The sequence below is a fragment of the Leucopleurus acutus genome, assembly GCF_964270905.1.
Source record: "Leucopleurus acutus genome assembly, chromosome: 12".
In the NCBI taxonomy this organism is placed as follows: Eukaryota; Metazoa; Chordata; class Mammalia; order Artiodactyla; family Delphinidae; genus Leucopleurus; species Leucopleurus acutus.
The window spans coordinates 82,597,948-82,618,935 of NC_139154.1; the positions used below are offsets into that span (position 1 = coordinate 82,597,948).

At 35.8% G+C, this 20,988-nt stretch overlaps 1 protein-coding gene across 3 annotated transcripts in view; it reads left to right on the forward strand.

The window, feature by feature from the left end:
• Positions 1-20,745, forward strand: part of AFTPH (aftiphilin) — a 63,732-nt gene extending 42,987 nt beyond the window's left edge. For 2 of the 3 annotated variants that reach the window (XM_082852127.1, XM_082852128.1), the window contains exons 6-9: positions 1,788-1,910; positions 7,474-7,534; positions 13,037-13,160; positions 19,605-20,745. In XM_082852127.1, the coding sequence (XP_082708253.1) occupies positions 1,788-1,910; positions 7,474-7,534; positions 13,037-13,160; positions 19,605-19,749 (453 nt within the window). In that variant the 3' untranslated portion in view covers positions 19,750-20,745. Of the gene's footprint in view, positions 1-1,787; positions 1,911-7,473; positions 7,535-8,970; positions 9,145-13,036; positions 13,161-19,604 lie in introns of all 3 variants that reach the window. The other variant, XM_082852129.1, reaches the window with a different exon arrangement.
• The last annotated feature ends 243 nt before the right edge of the window (positions 20,746-20,988 follow it).

The following is a 20,988-nucleotide window of genomic DNA, read 5'->3' on the forward strand; positions in this document are numbered from 1 at the left end:
GGTGGTGTTATTGTCACATTCTGAATAGGAAGTAGGAATTTAATTTGTGGGCACTTTTCATTCAGCATGTTGGCGACAGTAACCTACTTAATGCTCTGTGTTAGGGTCAGCACATTAGCCAATTCTTTAAGTTTTATGTGGAATTAGAGACTGATGTCTATGCTTTTTTTCCTATCTTAATTACAACCTTTTATTAGTAATGTAATTTTACCATTTTTGTAAGTTTTTAATACCAAAGTTGGTTTAGTGAATGTATCATCTCCTCCTCCATCTTTGTGATGCCTTATATTTAGAAACATTCTTTTTCATATCTGGTTTCAAATTTTAATGATACCTGAATTTTTCCCATGGTACTTTACGCACATAAGATGTTCAGTATCTTTTGATCTCATCTTGAGGAATAGTACCTGAAATTGTCATTTAAGTCACTGGCTCTGAGACTTTATTGTGCATTGGAGTGGCTTGGAAGACTCGTTAAAACACAGAATGCTGAGCACCACCCCCATAGTTTCTTATTCGGTAGGTCTGGGGTAGGTCTCAAAAATTTGCACATTTGACAAGTTCCCAGGTGATAGAGAAGCTACTGATGGGGGACCACTTTAAGAACCACTGACTTAAGGGAGAGTTCATATTAGAAAAGTTGGCTAAGACTAGTAATTGTTTGCCAGATGCATGGAGCCTTTGTAGAAGGGCACACTAGAAAGCCTGTATAATGTGTATGGTATTGAATTAGACCATGAATTTATTTTCATTTTTCAAGCTGCTAGGTTAAAGCCTTTCACATGCACTGTTAAGAACTAAATCTGTAAATTGCTTATTTAGCTTATGCTTGATTTTATGAGGGTAGGGGGATTCTCCTGAAAACTTGGTTTTAGAAATGCATAGATTCTAACTATAAGATTCCTGACTTAGCAGCTTTGGGTTTTTTTCCCCAGTAGTAAAGGGAGACTTTTATTTGGTTGATAACTATTCAAGAACTTATCAAGTATTATTTTAAAATTTGTAAAAGCTTGGGCCTTTTTTCATGCCAGTAACCTGGATTATTACCCGTTATTTTTAGTGTTTGGCAGAACATTAATGCAAAATGCTGATTTTTTTCTTCTTCTTTGTTTCTCCATCCATCTTGAATGTTTTTCTCTCTTACTCAAAAAGTGTGTTAGATTCATAGTGGAATATGTAAGATGTTTTCCCCTCTGAAATGACTGTCTCTGCTTTGCCAGTCCAAAGAACCAAGAACTAAGGTTCCCATCTATAGTGGAGCAAGGATCAAACACTAAATTCACATTGAAACATGTAGACGTCATCACATTATATGGTGTGTTTTAGAATCAGCTCTCACCTCTCCAAGCACCACCATGGTGTAATGTGTATGAAGAGTGCCCTTTCCTGCAGTTTCAGATCTGAAACATCAGAATAATGTTGGATTCTTAGGGCATGGATGTGATATACTGTTCTGCTTGCCTCTTCCCCGCTCCCACCATCCCATGTGCTTATGCTTTTGTGTGACAGTGATAACCAGGCACTTTACAACACATCCAGTTCAGTTACAGTGTCTTGCTTCAAAAAGTTTGGATTCCAAAGGTATTATTATGAAACATTTCCCATTATAGTGCTGTAAGATTTTCACAAAGCAAAATTTAGGACTAGTTCCTTTTTGTCTTCAGTTCTTTTCAGATGACCTCTTTTCTTTCTGCTTTCTACTAGATTAACTTTCTTGTAAAAAAAAAGTTGACAAAGTTTATGGGCTGATCCTTCCCCCCCATTAATGGCTAATATGCCTTTTTCAGGGTATGTTAGAGCCCACCAAGGAACCATTGAAACCACTATCTGCTGCAGAGAAAATCGCTTCCATCGGTCAGACAACCACTGTGTCACCAGAAATGAACACATGTACATCTGACCAATTCCAGGTAAAAATATCTGGATGTATATAGATATTTTTATGCATGTATATACACGTATGTCCACACACGTTGTTTCCCTTAATATATAACTTTTAGTTTTTGAAATATTTTTAAAATTTAGTTTCATGATAGATGTGATTTCAGTTACTTATTAATAGCCCTTGAAATACAATGAGCAAGTTCTCTTTAATTTAAAAAAATAGAAAAGGCAATTTGAGAACTGGCTGGTTATGGGTAAGTCCTTTAAACCTATCCAGGACTTAGTCTTTTTACCTATAAAATGAGGACTTTGAAGCAAGCATCTCTAAAAATCCCTTACAGCTTGAACATTATATGATCATTATTACTGACACACAAATTTGGTAAGTGCTAGATTTCAAAAAAATGGAAAACACTGCATTTATACCAGCTCTTCAAGTCTGCTATAGTGTGTTTTTCCTGAAGCCTGCAAAAATTTTATAAAGTAATAAAATTTAGGTGTGTTTATTACATCAAAAACTGTTGTTTTGAGAGTTTGAATAAAGCTGTTAAGTTAAAAATGATGTAGCCTTTAACAAAACATTCTATGGATTAGGAAAAAAAGAAAGCTCTCTTACCTTTCTCATCCTTTACCTCCTTGGGACATTTAAGCACAAATCGTATTTCAGTCTAATATGTTTAATATCAAAGCCTTCCCTCTTACTTTTTATCTGGGAGAACATAGCCACTTTGGTTTGCTTACTTTTTCGACATCGAATTGTTTTTTAAAATATTAGTATTCTTAATGAACATTACCATTTCTAAAACATATTCTTGCTGTGTTTGTCATTTCTTAACCTTAAATATCATCTTTGATTATGTCTAACACAATAATGTATGTTTGGACAGCCTTTTCCAAAATGTATGTTCCATTGAACACTAATTCCCAGAAATGCTCCACTAAAGAAGGGTTCCATAGTGAAGTAAGTTTGGGAAATATTTCATATCATACCCTACAACCACCCTTGGAGATTCACAACCCACACATTAAGGACTCTGAAGAATCTTGCAGTGAATAACCCTATTTAATTTTACTTCATTTCTCAAGTTTACTTGGCCACAGGACCCTTTTCTGAAGAACATACTTTGGAAAATAATTTTGTAAAGCAAGGTCCTACTTTTTCAGGTGTGTTTCAAGAAACATCTAATATTACTGCTGTGTACCACTGTGGTTTATACTTGGGCTTAGCTTAAACATCCCTCTGAAGCCAGTTTATTACTGGCACTGAATTAGTGGGCAAGGGGACCTAATGCGTAAAATGCCTGGCCTTATTGATGGCTGGGCAACAGGCAAGGTGCCTTGGGCAAAATGTCTCAGTAGATTGAATCTGTCCTTAGCTCTCTTCTTTTCATTGGCCTTATATTGCCCTCTGGCTATCAACTGCTCTCCCAGGCCTGCCAGGTTTATGCAGGTTCCAAAATTACTTCTCCCACAGCACATTCTCACTTCTGCCCCAATCAACATTCTTATTCCTACAATGCTAGGTATTAGGAAGGTAATTTGAGTAACTGCCTGGTATGTTTTCTGGAAATGGAGCTGTTCTTACTTGAGGCCACTTGTTGCTACTTTTACTTGCCTCCTTCTCCTCTTCTCCTCTATCCAACCACTTCCACGTGTTACAGCCCCATAAGTTATTGCTTATTTTATCAGAGTTAGCTGTCACCTGTCATTTTTGCCTAGTCATACCTCATACTTATCATCTTTCTTATATAATTTAATTATAGACTTGATTAAAAGTCTAGATAACCTAAAAAAAGCATGTGTGTTAATTTAACAGAAGATTTTTAGTAGAAATTAATGTGTGTCAATTTAATGGAGGTTAGTTGCAGCTCCATATGTATTCAGCTGCTGCCACCTCTGTGCATACATATACACCCCTATGTACTTGTAATCAAGGGACTCTCTCCCTATTTACAGGCAAGTGTAGGAATTTTCAGCAACATTTAAGCATATCTAACATTTTTGCTGGAAGATGGAACTTGGTCTCTTGCTACTTATATTTTTTAAAAGCTCTTTTTAAGCAAATATGTCCTTTTATTCTGTTTCATGCACACATTTCTCTTTTTAAAAAATACACATATAAATAATGAATTAGCAAGTTTATTCTGTAGTTTTTTATGGTAGTTTGTGATCCTCACTGGCTTTAGTTTTTAGGCTTTTGGGAAACCAGTGAAAATAATATTTCCCAGTGGAAATTCAAACTTATTTCTGAATTGACTTGAGCCTGTGTAGGTCTGCATTCTAACATTCAAATTGAAGATTTCAGCATGCGTATCAGAGTTTTGTGCTGAGATGCCTAACCGCCATCACTAGATTGCATGACCTTTGCTTGGCTCCATACTTCTGATTCAGGTTAAGATACTTAACAAACATCTGAAATGCATTGTAAAGATTCTCTATATAAAGTGATATTTCTTACCACTATTCTTTGGCATGCAATGTATATATTATATATACATTATATAAACATGTATATATTTTTCACTTAACATTTTGGCCATGCAGTGTTTCTCCTAGTGATAATTTTCAGATTAAACAGCCATAGCCATTAGTGCTAGAAGCTTAGCAAAATGTGTCAGGAAAGACCTGTTCAATACCTAAATTTCCCCGTGCCCCCGCCCAAAGCGTATAGCAGACCTTCCTCTTATGTTTTGGCATCATTGAACAGTGACTTTCAAACTTATCATAGTTGTATAATTCTCATTATGACTGCATTCTTTTTGGCCTGTCTTTTCTATTTCAGTTTGGTACCCATTGAATTTTTATCTTCCACATCAGTTTGTACTCATCAGTCTTATAGCCATTGCATCTCTTGTTTAGGAATTTAATATTTTACTAACAACTGTTAATGTTTTTTTAAAAGATACTTTTACCTGAAAAAACAGTTTATAGGTAAAAAGCAGTAGTGATACTTTTTGTTGTTGTCGTTTGCATCTTTATCCACTGAATTTCAAGGTCACACCATTCACGGTGCCATTGATTCCCCTCTAAGATCAGTACTTTAACCATACTTTATTCACTGCTGAGTAAAGTCAGCTCTCTGGCTATCAGTTATCCAGCTAGTCACCACTAGCAAACTTCTTTTCTTAGGCTACTTTATGTTGCTATTTCAGTTGTGAATCAGAGTTTTAGAGATAGAAGAAAGAAAAAATGACTATCTAGCACTGTACTCTCTTTTTACACTTAGAAAAACATATAGCACATCAGTGCTATAGCTAGGACTAGAGCCAGAGTCTCCTGTCTCTAGTCTTTTCTTTCCCCCTCTTTTTATTATGACCTTGTCTCCTTTCTTTTGTCTCTGCATTAATCATTCATGCCACATTACTTAAAGTTGTTTGAAAATGTTTCGTTCCAGTGCTTTCTCCTTAAGTTGCCTACTTGTCTGTGCCGTTAGTTAGCCTATAATTATTTAGGTATCTGTTTTTCATCTTTCTCTTTTCCACTAAATTTTGATTCATGATTTAGCACCTCATTATTATAATATTGGCTGTGTCTTCAAAATGCCATACACCTCTGTGAGAAGCTAAAATTCCAGAAAATCACTGAAATATTTCAAAACATCCAGCTACTTGACATCATTTAGGTAATACATGTTGATGAAACACCTTTGCTCCATATACCCAGAAACTTTGTTATTATGTAAATCTGGGTTTGGTCCATCCAGTCAGTGTTGAATAGTTCTAAAGGTGTTTCTGATCTAGAAGTAGAATAATATAAGTTGAATCTGTTGGAATGCCTAGAGCTTTTTGTTTGTTTTTGAGATCAGCTAAAGAAAATCTTTTCTAAATGTTATTTATCGGTCTTGCAGGTAGGTTATAAACTAGATTTTCACCAGGATTTTTTAAAATTTTATTTGAAATAATTATAGATTCACAGGAAGTTGCAAAGGTAGTACAGAAGAGGTGCCTTGTGTCTTCACCAGTTTCCCCCATGATTACATCTTACATAATCATAGTACAATATCAAAACCAAGAATCTGACATTTGTGCAGTATGTGTGTGTGGTTCTGTGTCATCTTTCCATGTGTGTGACTACCTCCACAGTCAGCATACAGCATTTCTTCCATTTCCACAGCCAAACCCCCGCCCCACCCCACTCCAGCTCCCACAACTCTCTCTCACCCCTGGCAACCACTAATGTTAGCGTTTTATTTTGTTTATACCTAGCGCCTCCACCTCCAGGCCCGACTTATATGGGGGAGACTAAGTGCTTATAGTAACATGCCTATAATTGGTTATCAAAGCAATTGTATTATAATGTCATGGGATTGAACTTTCAAAAATAGCCGATTCATGTTCCCTTCCTACAGGGAACAATGTCTTTGTCTACACAGAAAAAATGATTATAAAGTTGTTGTTTTTTTAATTTATTTTTTTATATTTTATTCATTTATTTTTGGCTGCGTTGGGTCTTTGTTGCTGTGTGCGGGCTCTCTCTAGTTACAGCAAGCAGGGGCTACTCTTTGCTAAGGTGCGCGTGTTGCTCCGCGGCATGTGGGATCCTCCCGGGCCAGGGCTCGAACCTGTGTCCCCTGCATTGGCAGGCAGGTTCCTAACCACTGCACCACCAGGGAAGTCCCGATTATAAAGTTTTAATAAGTGCCTACCTTACAGTAAAGCATGGTGGTGAGCAATATAGAAAAAAAAAGATGGCAACATGTTGATAGTAAGAGTCTAATAAAACACAGGTTATTTCAATAATTGTTGCCAACACCACCCTCAAAATAAAACAAGAAAATGAAAAAAAGGCATTTTTTTTCTTGTCAAGAATATTCTTAAAATAAAGCAGTGATCATTTTTAAATGTTTTGTACTACCTTCCATCTTCTATGTATCATTTGCTCATTTTATCTTTGTGTTTGGTAGTTAACAGAATTTTAAAACCTAGAATACTCAAATGAGTTCTGCGTATACTTTTCAGTACATTATTTTAAAAATTAAATTCTAATACTGATTATAAGTAATTTCTAAATTAAAGAAGATGATTGATTTTTTTAAATTTTTATATATAAGGAAACGAACTAAATTAACTATACATGTTTATACAACTAGTTACTTAGTCTTTAATAACCCAAATTGCCTCATTTTCAGTGGTACCTTCTCTATTGCATTATATTATCTATTAAGAAATTTTAAGTGGATAGTCATTTAAAATAAAGTGGATAACTCTTTAGTGAAAAAAAAAATCAGTGATGTTTTTAAATATTTTTATTGTAATCAAGGCAGTAGTTTAAATCATGATTTGAGAATAGATTGAAATCTTGACATAGGATCAGTCCATAAATTTCTGTTTGAAAATGTAAAGATAATTCCATTTCTCAGATACAACATTTTTAATGTCAACAAGCTGTACTGTTTATAAATTTTGCAATTTCAGTTTGTGTTAATATTTGTAGATAACCTTCTGAAATTGTAAATTATCCCAATTTTGTCTTTAGGTATCTTATTGCCTAATGATCTTGCTATAATAGTGTTTCGTTTTATTTTTAAGGATTCTTTATGTTGCTACAACCTATACTGATTAATTTTGATTTTTTGGTTTTCAACTCTAGGAGTCTCTACCACCCGTCCAGTTTGACTGGAGTAGCAGTGGCCTTACTAACCCTTTAGATGGTACGTCTCTCCGTAGAGCCTCTAGCACCAGAGCTAGAGTTAAGAAAGCTACAAAGTTCAGACAGACTTCTCTCTGCTGACTTCCTTTTTTGTTTGAACATAACTTCTTATCTTTGGAAATTCAGGCTTTCTTTCTGAATAGTGATTGCTCAAGAAACCAGCTGTTACTAGTATTAACAGTATTAATGTCCATATATAGGTAGTAGTAGCCAGATAAAATTTTAGTTTCTTTATCTCAAGACAAAAACAAGCTTCCTTATTTTTCACGAATATCTAGGCAGTTTAAATGATATTTTAGGTAAGACCAATTTACTTGAAATTTTTTTTTGTAGTCTTAGTTCATGGAATTTTCTTGGATGCAAAGTCTTGTGTGTAGAGGCTGCTTTAAAGCACAAAGCACAATTATTTAACCAAAAACAATGTGCAAATAGATCCATATTTATTGACTCAAAGTAGTTTTCAGATTTAATAATATTTTATAGTGCACTTATATGCAAAGGAAAAATGAATGATTTTCATGATCCTTTTCTAAAACTTATCTCAAAATACTAGTAGGTAGTTCCAGAAATAATTGGTTTCACTTATGGCTTTAAAAGAAAATCCTGAAAAAGGATTAACTTATTCCAATAAGGTGGGGTTTTTAAGTAATACAAAATGCTAGTTTTCCTGTGTGTTGACATCACAAGTTTTAATTGGACTCTGAGGTATAATTACTCTTACTCCTTATACTTCATAAGTTGTTTGAGCCATGGTCTAAAACACCTGCTATTCTATCAGCTTTGCCTTAGAGTGGGGGATCCCAGGATATCTGGAAAGCATCCAATTGAGTATCCGTGCTGAAGGAAAGCCTGGATGCACCTTCTGCTGTTGTCTGGTGTCTTATTCAGTCAAATCATCATGCTTTTTATTAACAAACAACTTCTTTAAAAATGTATACTATTTCTGATTACTGTTTCAGAGTTAAAGGGGAACAGTACAGCTTGAGGTTGCACATCAGGGTAGGGCAGTTATGACATTCCTTATTACGTTATTTTATTTTAAACTAAGTTAATGTATTGGTGCCTGTCCTGAAACTGACAACTTTGTCACTTTTAAAAAGCATTAATTAGAAACCAACACTACTAACATAAAAGATTTATTTGGGCATGTACAGTGATTTAATGTTGGGTTGAGATTAAAGTATTGTTTCCCTTTAACGGGTATACTTTCCCCTTGGTCTTTCTGGTATGGCTTCGAGTTTCAATTGAAAGAACCGAACTCCTAACTAAAACCTTACTAAGTGTCAAATTATTTACGTTGTACATGAGAAAATGTACATTGAATTAAATTGTTACTTTAGAAATGTCCTTAGCAGTGAAAAACTAATACTGTACACATTGTTTTAATGTTGATTTAAAAATATGTAATGACTACTAATTATAACCTGCATGTTCAAGTGTGTGTCTTACCCCTTTTTACACATAACCCCTCCTCCCTTGGCTTACCTTCTGTGTGGCTGCCTACCAACACGGTCACTGAATTTCAAGCTAGTGGAGGTTCCACTCTTCTGAACCTTGATTTCTTTGGGCCCGTGGATGACAGTAGCTCTAGCAGCAGCACCACAATCCCAGGTCAGCAGAGTGTTAAAACCATAATTCTAGTTTATTTACTAAAAGCATGACCACATCACTTGACTTTCCTATAAACAAGGAAACAAGTAGATTGTATTCTCTATAATGTCTACTACTTTTCTTTCATCTATCTACTGTTATTTTCTAGTAGTGTAACTATAACAAATGACTTATGTGAAATGTATTTTAAGGAAAGCTTAAAATTATACTGACAGAGTATAATATTCAGAGCTGAAAGTAGTTTCTAGATATAAAAGAGCCCTAATGTCCTTACACAGTTAAAGGCAGGGTTTTTTTTTCCCCCTGTAAATAGAAAATGTGATATTTTATATGCTTATTTTTAAAGCATATTCTACAAAGCCATTTGAAAAAATACAAATTTAGAGATATAAGAATATTTTAGTACACAAAGGTGACTTTACATTATAGTGTCTGTGATAATAGAACCTTTTACAAATTCTAGCATTCAATTAGTTGTTCATTAGTGCTGCTAAATGTATAATTAGGTTCCAAAATGTTGGAGTCTAGCACTTAGTTATATAGTCCCACATAGAATTATTACTGTTTTATGTAGCTCTTGAATAGAAAGTTTACTGTTTTCCATGGAGGAAAAAAAAAATGTTAAAGATAATAATAGAAAATAATTGCTATGAGATACTAAAAGCTAGAAATTAAAACTTACTGGAGTGCCTGTTAAATTAATGTTCAGCCTGGCAAAAGTTCAGTTCATTGACCAAAGGCTTAATGTACTTTGTCATTTTCTAACTGAATAAATGATTAAAATATAATGGCATTTTTATGTTTACATTTTATTTAATATGATTTTAATGACTCCCTGTCATCCCAACTTGTGATCTGGTAATCATGCCCATTGATACCAGACGGCTGTTGAGGTGCTATGTAGATGCTGATGCCCAGAATGCATAGGGAGGGTCCCTCTCAGTCCCCACTAGGATCAGTTAGACAGCCAGCCTGGTTCCTGAGAATCTGCTGGTTTTGTTCAGCTAGATAACCCTGCCACCCACTTCTAGCAATTTAGGAGCCATGATGGGAAATGGAGGAGACTAAGACAATCAGCTAAGGGTGAACCTGGGACCCAGAATGCCCTTCTCCAAGAGCTGGTTATGGAAATCTGATTGTGCTATAAGGACATTCCAAGGCCGTTTTGTAGAATGACTGGATTCCGCAAATCTAATCCCCTGGTTATCATTTTCATTGTTTCCAAGATTTTACAAGCATATGAAAAACTAATGTGTCTGGTTTTGACTTCAAAATATTTCACTATTTAAATTACTTCTAAACACATGTGAGCTATGAAATGACCTGGGTGAGCTAATTAGTTTTTAATACTTAATGGGGGGAAGAAACCCAAAAACTTGTGTATCAGTTTCCTTATTACTATAATCCCAAGAATGAATTACCAAGCTCCTATTTCTAATTTGCTCTCAGCTTTGTTTTGTCATGGACTGTATCATAATTTAAATGAGGTCACTACTTTTGGGTGTCTAAAAACCTGGTTTAAATTTAATTTTTGGTTACATTTCAAACTCAGTTAAAAATCACCCATAAGAGCACAAATCATCTGACTGTATAAAGAAGTACAGAAATGACCTGATAAACCAGGCTCAGTATACATGCACAGCTTTGAGAAGACCAAGCAGTTTCAGAAGCTTAGAGCTGTAATGGAAATGAAATTAGCATGGTCAATGGCGGTCCTCATTACTTTGGAACCTTTTAAATATTTTCCTTCCGTATTTTCATTAATATACTCTAGCTGCTGTGTAAACCTGATTACTATAAATTTGCTTTGGCTTGTTTTATTGCTATTGGGTTTTGTTAAAACTTACCATCAAGCTACAGGTGTCAACACTTTCCTGAGTATTCCATTTCACCACTTGCTTGCACTTTTTCTGACTTGTTTCTGGGAAAGTCATTTTGTCTTAGCTTGCCGTTATTTAATTATTTTGTGTTTGAGACTTAGGAGGTTGGCATAGAACTTGGTTGGCTAGCTTTACTTATGTAACTAAACTATGCCTCATTAAGGTTCTGTTAAAAAAAAAACTCTTCCATTAAAAAAATTACTCTCCAGTTTTTTGTGTAGAGTAAGTAGTTGTCTTGTTTTTGAAAAGTATAAAATATAGCCATAGTACTTTTTTTGGTGATAATGGTTTTGGGAGGTTGGGGGAGGTTGAAGGGATTTTTAAAAAATCTCCCACTTCACTGTTTGACGGCCAAGTTGTCAGTATTGTATAAACCCAACTAAATTTTTACTAGCACTTTCCTGTTGCCAGTCAGAATGCAATTGTTTACTCTGCATTGTGCATTCACCATCTACTTAAATTTTGTGGTTACTTGGAATCTAACCTTTCATAGTGGAGGAAGGAGGTGCTTTGGGTTCATCTGGTCCCTTTACAGGCATCTGTAAATTTTTACATTTTAATTGCAACCTTAATACTTATTATAGAAATACAAAGAAAGGGCCTTTTAAATTATATTTTGAAACTGTACCTTAATGAAATACTAAAAACTTCGGAGAGTCAACAAACATTTTCTATAGCCTTCCTCCCTTGTTGGACATGGTAACTGTGGAAGCCGCTTGTGCTAGTATGATTTCTGTAAACATCTGAGATCTGTTTATATCTGCTAGTCAGCTACAAAGTTGGTTAATAGAAGGCAGTTCCTGATTTTTTTTCTTAACCTAGAAATATCCTAAAGGAGGAAACTTGTTTGTTAATATCGATATGATACATGTATATATAATTTTATCTACGGGTCTTAGGGCTTTTTTAGAAATGATAAGTAGAAATTGATGAAGCTATAAGACATTTGTACTTACAGTCTGCTTTTCTATTATACCCTGAAACTACTGAATTTGCTAAAACCAAAGAGAGTGTAGGATTAAAAAGTTTTTATCTGATTACCTTTATTTTCCAACGCTTAGCTTGAGTTGAAAATATTTAATTGTTCCTTGTTTTTTGTAGTCCTCATATTTGATATAAATTAATATTCAAGGAAAGTTTTAAAATATGTATGTATATTTTAATGAAGTCAGATGGGAAGGATTTTAATAGATTTTACAATAGATCTAATCCTCTAACTCAGCTTTGTTTTGAATTTTTCTAACAAGATATTTGAACTGTTAGCCACTAGATTCAGCTATGAGACAGTAGAAGTATAACCCTTGAGACAATTTTCATTTGTTCAAACGTAGTGCTTTTATTCACTTTTTCTGAAAATATTTTACCCTCCCCACTTCTTACCTGAAGAAAGAACAATGCGGTATATAACTTTTCTTTAGTAATAATTTGATACTTTGGGTAATATTTCATGTCCTCAGATAGTCAGAATATATTTAAACTAACCAAATCATTTACTGTATCTGAGACTTTATATTAACTTACAAATTTGGGAATATGGATGAAAATAATGGAGGATAAATGGTCAGGGAGGTAAGGGAAAAGGGAGGTTCAAAAAATGAAGTTAAATCAGTCAATTTAAAAATTGAGGTGTCATATTATGTAACAAATCATGTGCATTCTATTTATAAAACATTGATAACCTTCATATCACAAACAAATACAAAATTTAGGGAGTTTTCTATAGCAGATAGAATTTTTTAGAAGTATTTTGATGGTATCGTCTACATAAACGTTAGATTAATTAAGGCTATATTTATACCAGAGTGGAATTTTAAGAGTATTTTCCTACTTTATAAAAACTCCGAAGAGTGGAATTTGTAATTTAAAAACTAAATGCAATATTACACTGTTCTAAAGATGTGTTGTGCTTATAAAGACTCAGATGTTTACAGAGTAATTGCCTTTTGCATCTTGGATTGTGGCTGAGTACCCATTGCAGCTTGCCATCACTGACTATCATTTTATACTATAAGGTGTGGATCCAGAGTTGTATGAGTTAACAACTTCTAAGCTGGAAATCTCCACCTCAAGCCTCAAAGTGACTGATGCATTTGCGAGACTCATGTCCACAGTAGAGAAGACAAGCACATCTACCAGGTAAAAGCTAGTGCTCATTACACCCTAATTTTGAATTCTGTGTTAAACAAAGTAGCCCAGATGGGAAAGCACATAAGTTGGCAGTATTTCAATATATTATATTAAAATTCACTTTACATTTATAAAACCAATAGATGCCTAATTCCAGAAAATAGTATCAAATTATGTTTAATTATGGATTTACTAGAGCGGAGCTATTTCATGAGAGACTGGAAAGGGCTGACAGATGTCGTTTTCTCTCCTTCCCTACCCCTACACCCAACTTTGTAGAGAAGAATCTGATAAAAGAATTGAGATCATGAAGCCATTACAGAAATGCTCCCCCTTTTCTTTCATAACTACTGAGATGATCATCTTTGAGAACCCAGTTTCACACTCCCAGAGTCACCTAGGCTGATCCTTTCACCTCTGGGCTAAGAGAGAGTAGGGAATGGCCACTGTTTTATTTTCTGAATTTTCGCTAATGTGTAACACCTCTGATTTGGGTCGTGAAGCCTTGCTTTTTTTTTTTTGCGGTATGCGGGCCTCTCACTGTTGTGGCCTCTCCCGTTGCGGAGCACAGGCTCCGGACGCACAGGCTCAGCAGCCATGGCTCACGGGCCCAGCCGCTCCGCGGCACGTGGGATCCAGGGCATGAACCCATGTCCCCTGCATCGGCAGGCGGACTCTCAACCACTGCGCCACCAGGGAAGCCCGAAGCCTTGCTTTTAACAAGCTTTCTGGGAGCCCCTCAGGGGCAGGGCCTTTAGAAAAGCAGTTATCTCAGATACAGGAATGTCATGTGGGCGTTGTGTGCAGGATTCAGGAAACCTTTAGTTTTACATAATTAAGCACTGGAATAATCCATTGCTTTGACATGTTAGCCATAAGAATAAGGCAGTTTCTAATAAGAAGGTAATCATTATGAACCAGGAAGTCACTACTGCAAGAGCAAATACTGGTTGATCGGCATACCAACTCTGCTGTACCAAATCTGTGATTCATCAGCACTTTAAAGTGAAAATATTTACCTGTTTTTGCCCAGTTAGGCAGAGATGTTATAGCTTTTTCCCCTGTTTAAATACATTCTACTCACACGTCAAATTCAGATTTATCTTTTAAATCAGTTCTTCTGTAGAAAAACATCCATTTAATAAAGCTGTGTTTTCCTTGCAAATAATAAATGCTTACCTGTCTTAAAACTTTGGCTTGAATTATCACATATTTTCAAATTAATGTTCTCCTTATACAGATTTCTCATCCATTTTTTCTATATATGTTAACCAAAAGCTAATGACTTTTAAAACAAACAGACAAACAAAAAACTGACACTTTTATCATTTGGGCTTTCTCCTGCTACTTTTTGGACAACTTTTTCTAAGGACAGTCCTAGTGTTTCCTCACCTTTTTCCCTCTGCAGTCTCACTGAGTGAACTGTAGTAGTTAGTGTTCAAAGTCCCGGTGGTGAGAATTCATTCTTTGTGCCAGTAGGAGGAGCTCTAAGCCACATTGTTAACTTGCTTGCTCTCCTAACTTTTCAACTCACCCTTAAAACATTCTGTACACTGGGGCACTCTTCCAACTCCTACCACTTTAAGTTATTTTCATTTTTTCTCTTATTCTGTACTATTATGGAATGAACTGAAACTATAGTGTGTATCCTGGGGTCAGTTTTGTAAATGCATTGAATTAGTCTCTGGTACCTGTCCAGCTTCACATTTAAAACAAAATAAATTGCAAAGAAAACAAGTTGTCAATTTTGTGTTTTCTCTTTGGAGGAATTAACTATTTGAAAGTGGTGAGAAGTGCAAATATTCACAAGTCTTATAATTAGAAGGTAATACTGTAAAGTGCCCCCATGAGTGATTCTCAGTTGTACAGGGGAGAGAAAGGTGGGGTGGCATAATTCCAAAGGAATTTTAAGCATCTTTGTTGTTTTCTGGTTTTGCTTCATTTTTTGTTTTTGTTTTTGAATAAAATAAAATGAAATAAAATAAAATAAAATAAAATTCAGCAAAATCTTGGCTTTTGTCAATACACAGAAGATGGAGTGAAAAAGCACTGAGGAACTGTAGGGTAAGAAAAGGTTAAGAAACAGTGGTCTAGGTAGAGGAAATTTGCCATGTAACAAACAACATCCCATACTCTTTTCCAAATGTCTTTGCATATGTAAGAGAAAGTACATGTGCTCTTCACTTTCTAAACATAGGTTGTGAAAGTGACTTCTTATTTTAAAGAAATGCAAGTTCTCAGTTTTAAAATAGTTCCATCTTCTTGCTTACCTTTTCTAATACAGAGAAAAATTACTTCCTAATCTTAATCAGTGGGTAGCCAGCTAGTTAGTAGCCACAGACCTCTAACTGAAGATTAGACAGGCCAGAGGACTAGTTGCCAAAAGGCATGCATGGTTTTTTCTTTTCTTTTTTTGACCTTTTAATTGAGATATAATTCACATGCCATGAAATTCACCCATGTCAAGTGTACAATTCAGTGGCTTCTAGTATATTCGCAAGGTTGTGCAACCATTACCGCTAATTCCAGAACATTACTATCTAATTCCTCCGGAACATTACTATCTAATTCCAGAACATCACTAATTCCAGAAGATTTTTATCATCCCCGAAAGAAACCCCGTACCCATTAGCAGTCACTCCCTATATGCCAGTTTTCCCAGCCCCTGGCAGCTATTAATCTGCCTTCTATCTCTATGGATTTGCATATTCTGATTATTTCATACTAACAGAATAATACATTATATAGCCTTTTGTGTCTGACTTCTTTCAGTTAGCATAATGTTTTCAAGCTCAGCCAAGTTGTTGCATGTATTGGCACTCTATTCCTTTTTTATGGCTGCATAATATTCCATTGTGTGGCTATACCACATTTTGCTTATCCCACTAATAAATTAATGGACATTTGGGTTGTTTTCACTTTTTGACTGTTATGAGTAATGCTGCCATGAACATTCATGTACAAGTTTTTGTGTGGACAAATGCTTTCAATTTTCTTGGGAGTGGAACTTCTGGGTCACGTGGTAACACTGTTTAATTTTTTGAAGAACTACCAAACTGTTTTCCAAAGCAGTGGCCCCATTTTGCATTTCCACCAATAAAGTTTGAGGGTTCCAATGTCACCACATTCTCACAAGGCTTGTTACTGTCTTTTGGTTATAGTCATCCCAATGGGTATGAAGTGATATCTCATTGTCATTTTGATTTACATTTCCCTGATGGCCAGTGATATTGAGCAGTTTTTCAGGTGCTTATTGACCACTTGTATCTCTTCTTTAGGTAAGTTGTTGTTGTTGTTAAAAACTCTTTACATATTCTGCATACTAGACCTTTATCAGATACAGGATTTGCAAATATTTTATCTCATTCTGCAGGCTGTTTTTTCACTTTCTTGGTAGTGTCCTGTGAAACACAGAAGTTTCTTAATTTTGATGAAGCCCTATATACATGCGTATATGTGTATATATCTCTATAGATATACATATATGTGTACATAAATATGTACATATATATTTCATTGCTTGTGCCTTAGGTGTCATATCTAAGAAACCATTGCCTACTTCAAGGTCAGGAAGGGTTACATCTAGGTTTTCTTTTAAGAGTTTTAAAGTTTCAACTCTTATATTTAGACCTTTGATATATTTTGAATTAATTTTTGAATATGGTGTAAGGTAGGGGTCCAACTTCATTCTTTTGCACGTGGATATCCAGTTGTACCAGCACTGGTTGTTGAAAAGACTGTTCTTGCCCCATTTCCCTCTTGTTGAAAATCAGTTTAACCATAAATGTATGGGTTTATTTCTGAACTCTTAATTGTACTGCATTGGCCAAAAGGATAAATCTTAACTAGGAAGAGTATAAATCAAAATTAGGTCACTGCCTTTGGCTTCAAGGAAAGGTCATGATGTAACTTTTTATTTTCAAATTCCCCTCAAGCATTTTCTTCTTTCTTACATTCTAAGAAAACTAGATCACATCAACGCATAGCGACTACAGATAAACGCACAAACTATGAACTACGTAAACTTTTTCTTATTTTTAAATACAACTTCAGACAGCCTTCAAGTAGTGTCTCTGAAATAAGGCAATTGGTAGAAACTCTAGAATAATATTTACCAACCATTCCTTGGGTGAAAACAACTTCTTTGTTCTCCTTCCCCACACCCCAACTGCACTCCACAAGCGAGAAGTCCATTTAGGTGCAATTTTACTGGTTACTGTTTTTAATAATTTTTTATCTTTACAGAAGCAGTAAGAGTAGAAAGTTAGAAAACAGACAAAAAATTTTTCATGAAAGTATCACATTCTTACCAGTCAGATCACTATAACTCCTTAGTGCATATTCTTTCAGATCTTTATCTTTGCAAATATACCCATATGAGTGTTGTTTTAACCAAAAAGGAGATTTTATAGTCTATACGGCATTGAGCCTTCCCTTGCAGTCAGTGGTCTCCATCTACTGATTTCAGTAAATTTTCATTTCATCTAATAGCCAGGCTATATGTATTCAAATTCCCCAACAATGTCCTTTCTCTCTGCTTTCTCCAAATCAGCATCCAATCTAGGACTATTGTACCTAGCTGCTATGGCTAAGTCACTTTTAACCTAGTATATCTACCCCCATCCCTTCTGTTTGCTTTTCAGTTTACTAACGCTAGCTTGTTGAAAAGATCGGTCCACTTGTCCTGCAGAACATCCCAATCTCTGGATTTGTCCATTTGCTTCCTTCAAGTAGTTTTCAAATATTTCTCAATTCCCCTTATTTCCTGTAAACTGGACATTATATCTAAAGGTTTGATGGATTCAGGTAAAACCTTTTGGCTGGAATACATCATAGGTGTTGTATCGCATCAGACGACACATAATGTCTGGTTGACCCCATCGTGAGTGATGCTAAGATTGACCATGGTGAGAGGCTGCCCTTTCCCATGTAGTCTTCCAGTTTTTCACTTTGAGACTAAAAAGTGAACTATCTGGTTTTATTTTGGAATGATGCAGATACGCAACTTCCCATCAGCCATCCACTTAATAGTTTTACCATGATTTAAGTGCAATTAAAAATGTAGATTTTAATCGGAAAAAATTTGGAGTGCTATTCCATTCTTCTGAGTTGATCTACTGATGGTTTCAGTGTACCTGAAGCTGACCCCCATATTGAAGAACTTTGGTCCTAAAAGTCTGATGTTTGATTTTTCAGTCTTTCCGTAAAATCTTTTTATTTCAGCCTGAACTTAAATGTGGTAACAACAGAAAAGTCCAGGTATAAAACAAAGACCTGCATCTATCTTTTCTTTCTCGTTTCATCTCCTGACCTCCTGCACCTCATCCCAAGGACAAAGAAAATACTTAGGTGGAAGAAATAACTTGTGTCGCACCTAATAGAGTACCAACTATCATTTACTGTAAAAGAGGATTGGGCCTTTTAGAGTCAACAATTTTAAATTACTTTGATCTAAAATTAATATCTTTATGACCGCAGCTATCTTTCAGTATATTTAACATCCTAGAAAACATAAAGATTGGATTACAATCATGTGCTCAATTTGAGCCACATTCGAGGCTCAATTGGCATTTTCTGTGGCTCACCTGCTGGGAAGACCCGGGTCAGCAGGAGCTCTTCCTCTCTGTGTCGCCACGCTGATCACTTCTTATATTAGGGGCATTTCATCTATAGGACCCAACAGATTTCGAGATTTCCCCTCTCCCTGAGTCCTTCCTGCCTATGTGCATTCTCGGCATGAGTAGCTGGCCCTAGTGCTGCGGCCTTTGGACCTACCATCTATCTGCATCCCAGTGGGGCAGAGGCTGGGTGTTTTTGAGCTGAGGGCTTTCTGTCCTGGAATTCCCCCTTGGGGTTGAAGAAAGCCTGAGGTTAAAATGACTTGCAAGGACCGTGCCAGACATACTTTGCTTTATGTTGAGGCAACTTTGGTAGTTTCTCAGTGGGGAGGGGGAAGTCCAGTTGGGCAGAGTGTTATTAACTAGGGCTTCAGCATCATATTTCTGCTGCGTAACTTTTTCTTGGCTGCGCCACACAGCATGCAGGATCTTTGTTCCCCGACCAGGGATCTGACACGTGACCCCTGCAGTGGAAGCACGGAATCCTAACCACTGGACCACCAGGGAGTTCCCTAGTAACATTTTAAAAGTATGCCTAGGTAGATGCTTCTAAGCTTAAATAGAGCTGCGAGCTGTGCACAGGTACATGTGAATGTCTATGTACCTGCCTAACTGTAATGAACATACATAAATTCGGTGTGAATCTTTGTAAGAGATTTGGCCTCTGGCACAGGAAGCGCTCAACACAAAGGTATTATGAGGTTCAGGGACTGGCAGAGGGAAAGATAACTCAAGTCCCCACAGATTGCCGTCTACCTTGAGAGTAGATTTTCTCCCGTTTGACCTACAGCAAGTGTCACTTTAACACACATCTCTTTTTTTCATTTGTCAACAGGAAACCGAAAAGAGAAGAGCACCTGAGTGAAGAAGCCATCAAGGTGATCGCCAGCCTTCCTGACCTGACGTTCATGCATGCCAAGGTGTTGATGTTCCCAACCACCTTGACACCTTCCACAAGCTCCCAGGAGAAGGCAGACTGATAACTGATGTGAACTGGACGGTTTCAGTTGCTTTTCCTTCCCTCCAGCCCTTCCCCACCATCAAAAGCATACCTGCTCTAATTAAAAAAAAAAAATTAAAGTTCAGCTGATTTGTTGGTAAGCCGCACTAGAAAGGTATACATAGTAATGTATATTTATTTACATACTGAAGTCCTAAATTTATATTAGAAACAAATGTAAATAATCGGGGTGAACATTTTTGAAGATTTATTCTTTTTGTGTTGCTGGGGTGTATACATTTATGTCTTTGTGAAATACACTGGTGGTGTCCTTCTTACAAAACTTTTGAAATAAAAAAATGAAAACTAAAAAGTCAAATCTCCACTGTCTGTGAAATCCCCTTCAGTCTTTTCAGATTGCATTGACTGTCCTATTAATTTTTCACATCATACACTGAATTACTTTTGCTCTCATAAATAAGCTCCAAGTCCCTGTTTAAATTTTTTTTTTTTTTAATTTTACGTGTGGTGGGTTTGTTTCAGATCTGGCTTTTGTTACCCTTCTTGTGCTCGTTTAATCTTTTCAGTCTGGCCTGTTGCTGTTTGACCTTTTGCAAGGTACTTTCATGGATTGCGCTTTTGTTCTAGGGTATGGATCATTGTCAGAACTTGATTGAAGGGGTTTAAAGAGATTGTGCCTGTCTGTTTTAAATCAGTTTGGTTTAGAGAAGGACCAAATTACATGAATGTCTTACCATGAAATTTACTTGTTACTGATTGTTTTGTTCTATCATACCACTATTTTTTGAGGATTTTGCACAGTGTAAAATGACATAATCATAGATTGCTATGGTTTAGGCTGTATATACAGTAAAAACTATGGGTTTTAAATGTTTGGGGAAATTCCTATGGAAAAAAAGAGACATGTAGAGGAACCTCTAACAAGGTTAATGTGCATGCCCAAGGTCTTTTGAGATTTCAGTGTGTAAATTTCCTTTTAGCTTACACAAAAATAAAATAATTTAAAAGAAGTTTAGCCTGGTGTCTGTACTTTGGTATCTGAGGGAAAATGTAATGAATTTGAACGTTAAGTTTTATTTCATCTTAATGTGTTTCAATCCAGAAGAAATCATTTGGTAGGGCTTCCAGTTTATTAAAACCAAGAAGAATTAGATTCTCACCCATAAGAACCCATAAGAATTTGAATCAACCCTTTAAGTAGCTGAGCTGTTTTTATGTAGAACATGAGATCATACAAGAAATTCCCATGATCATTATA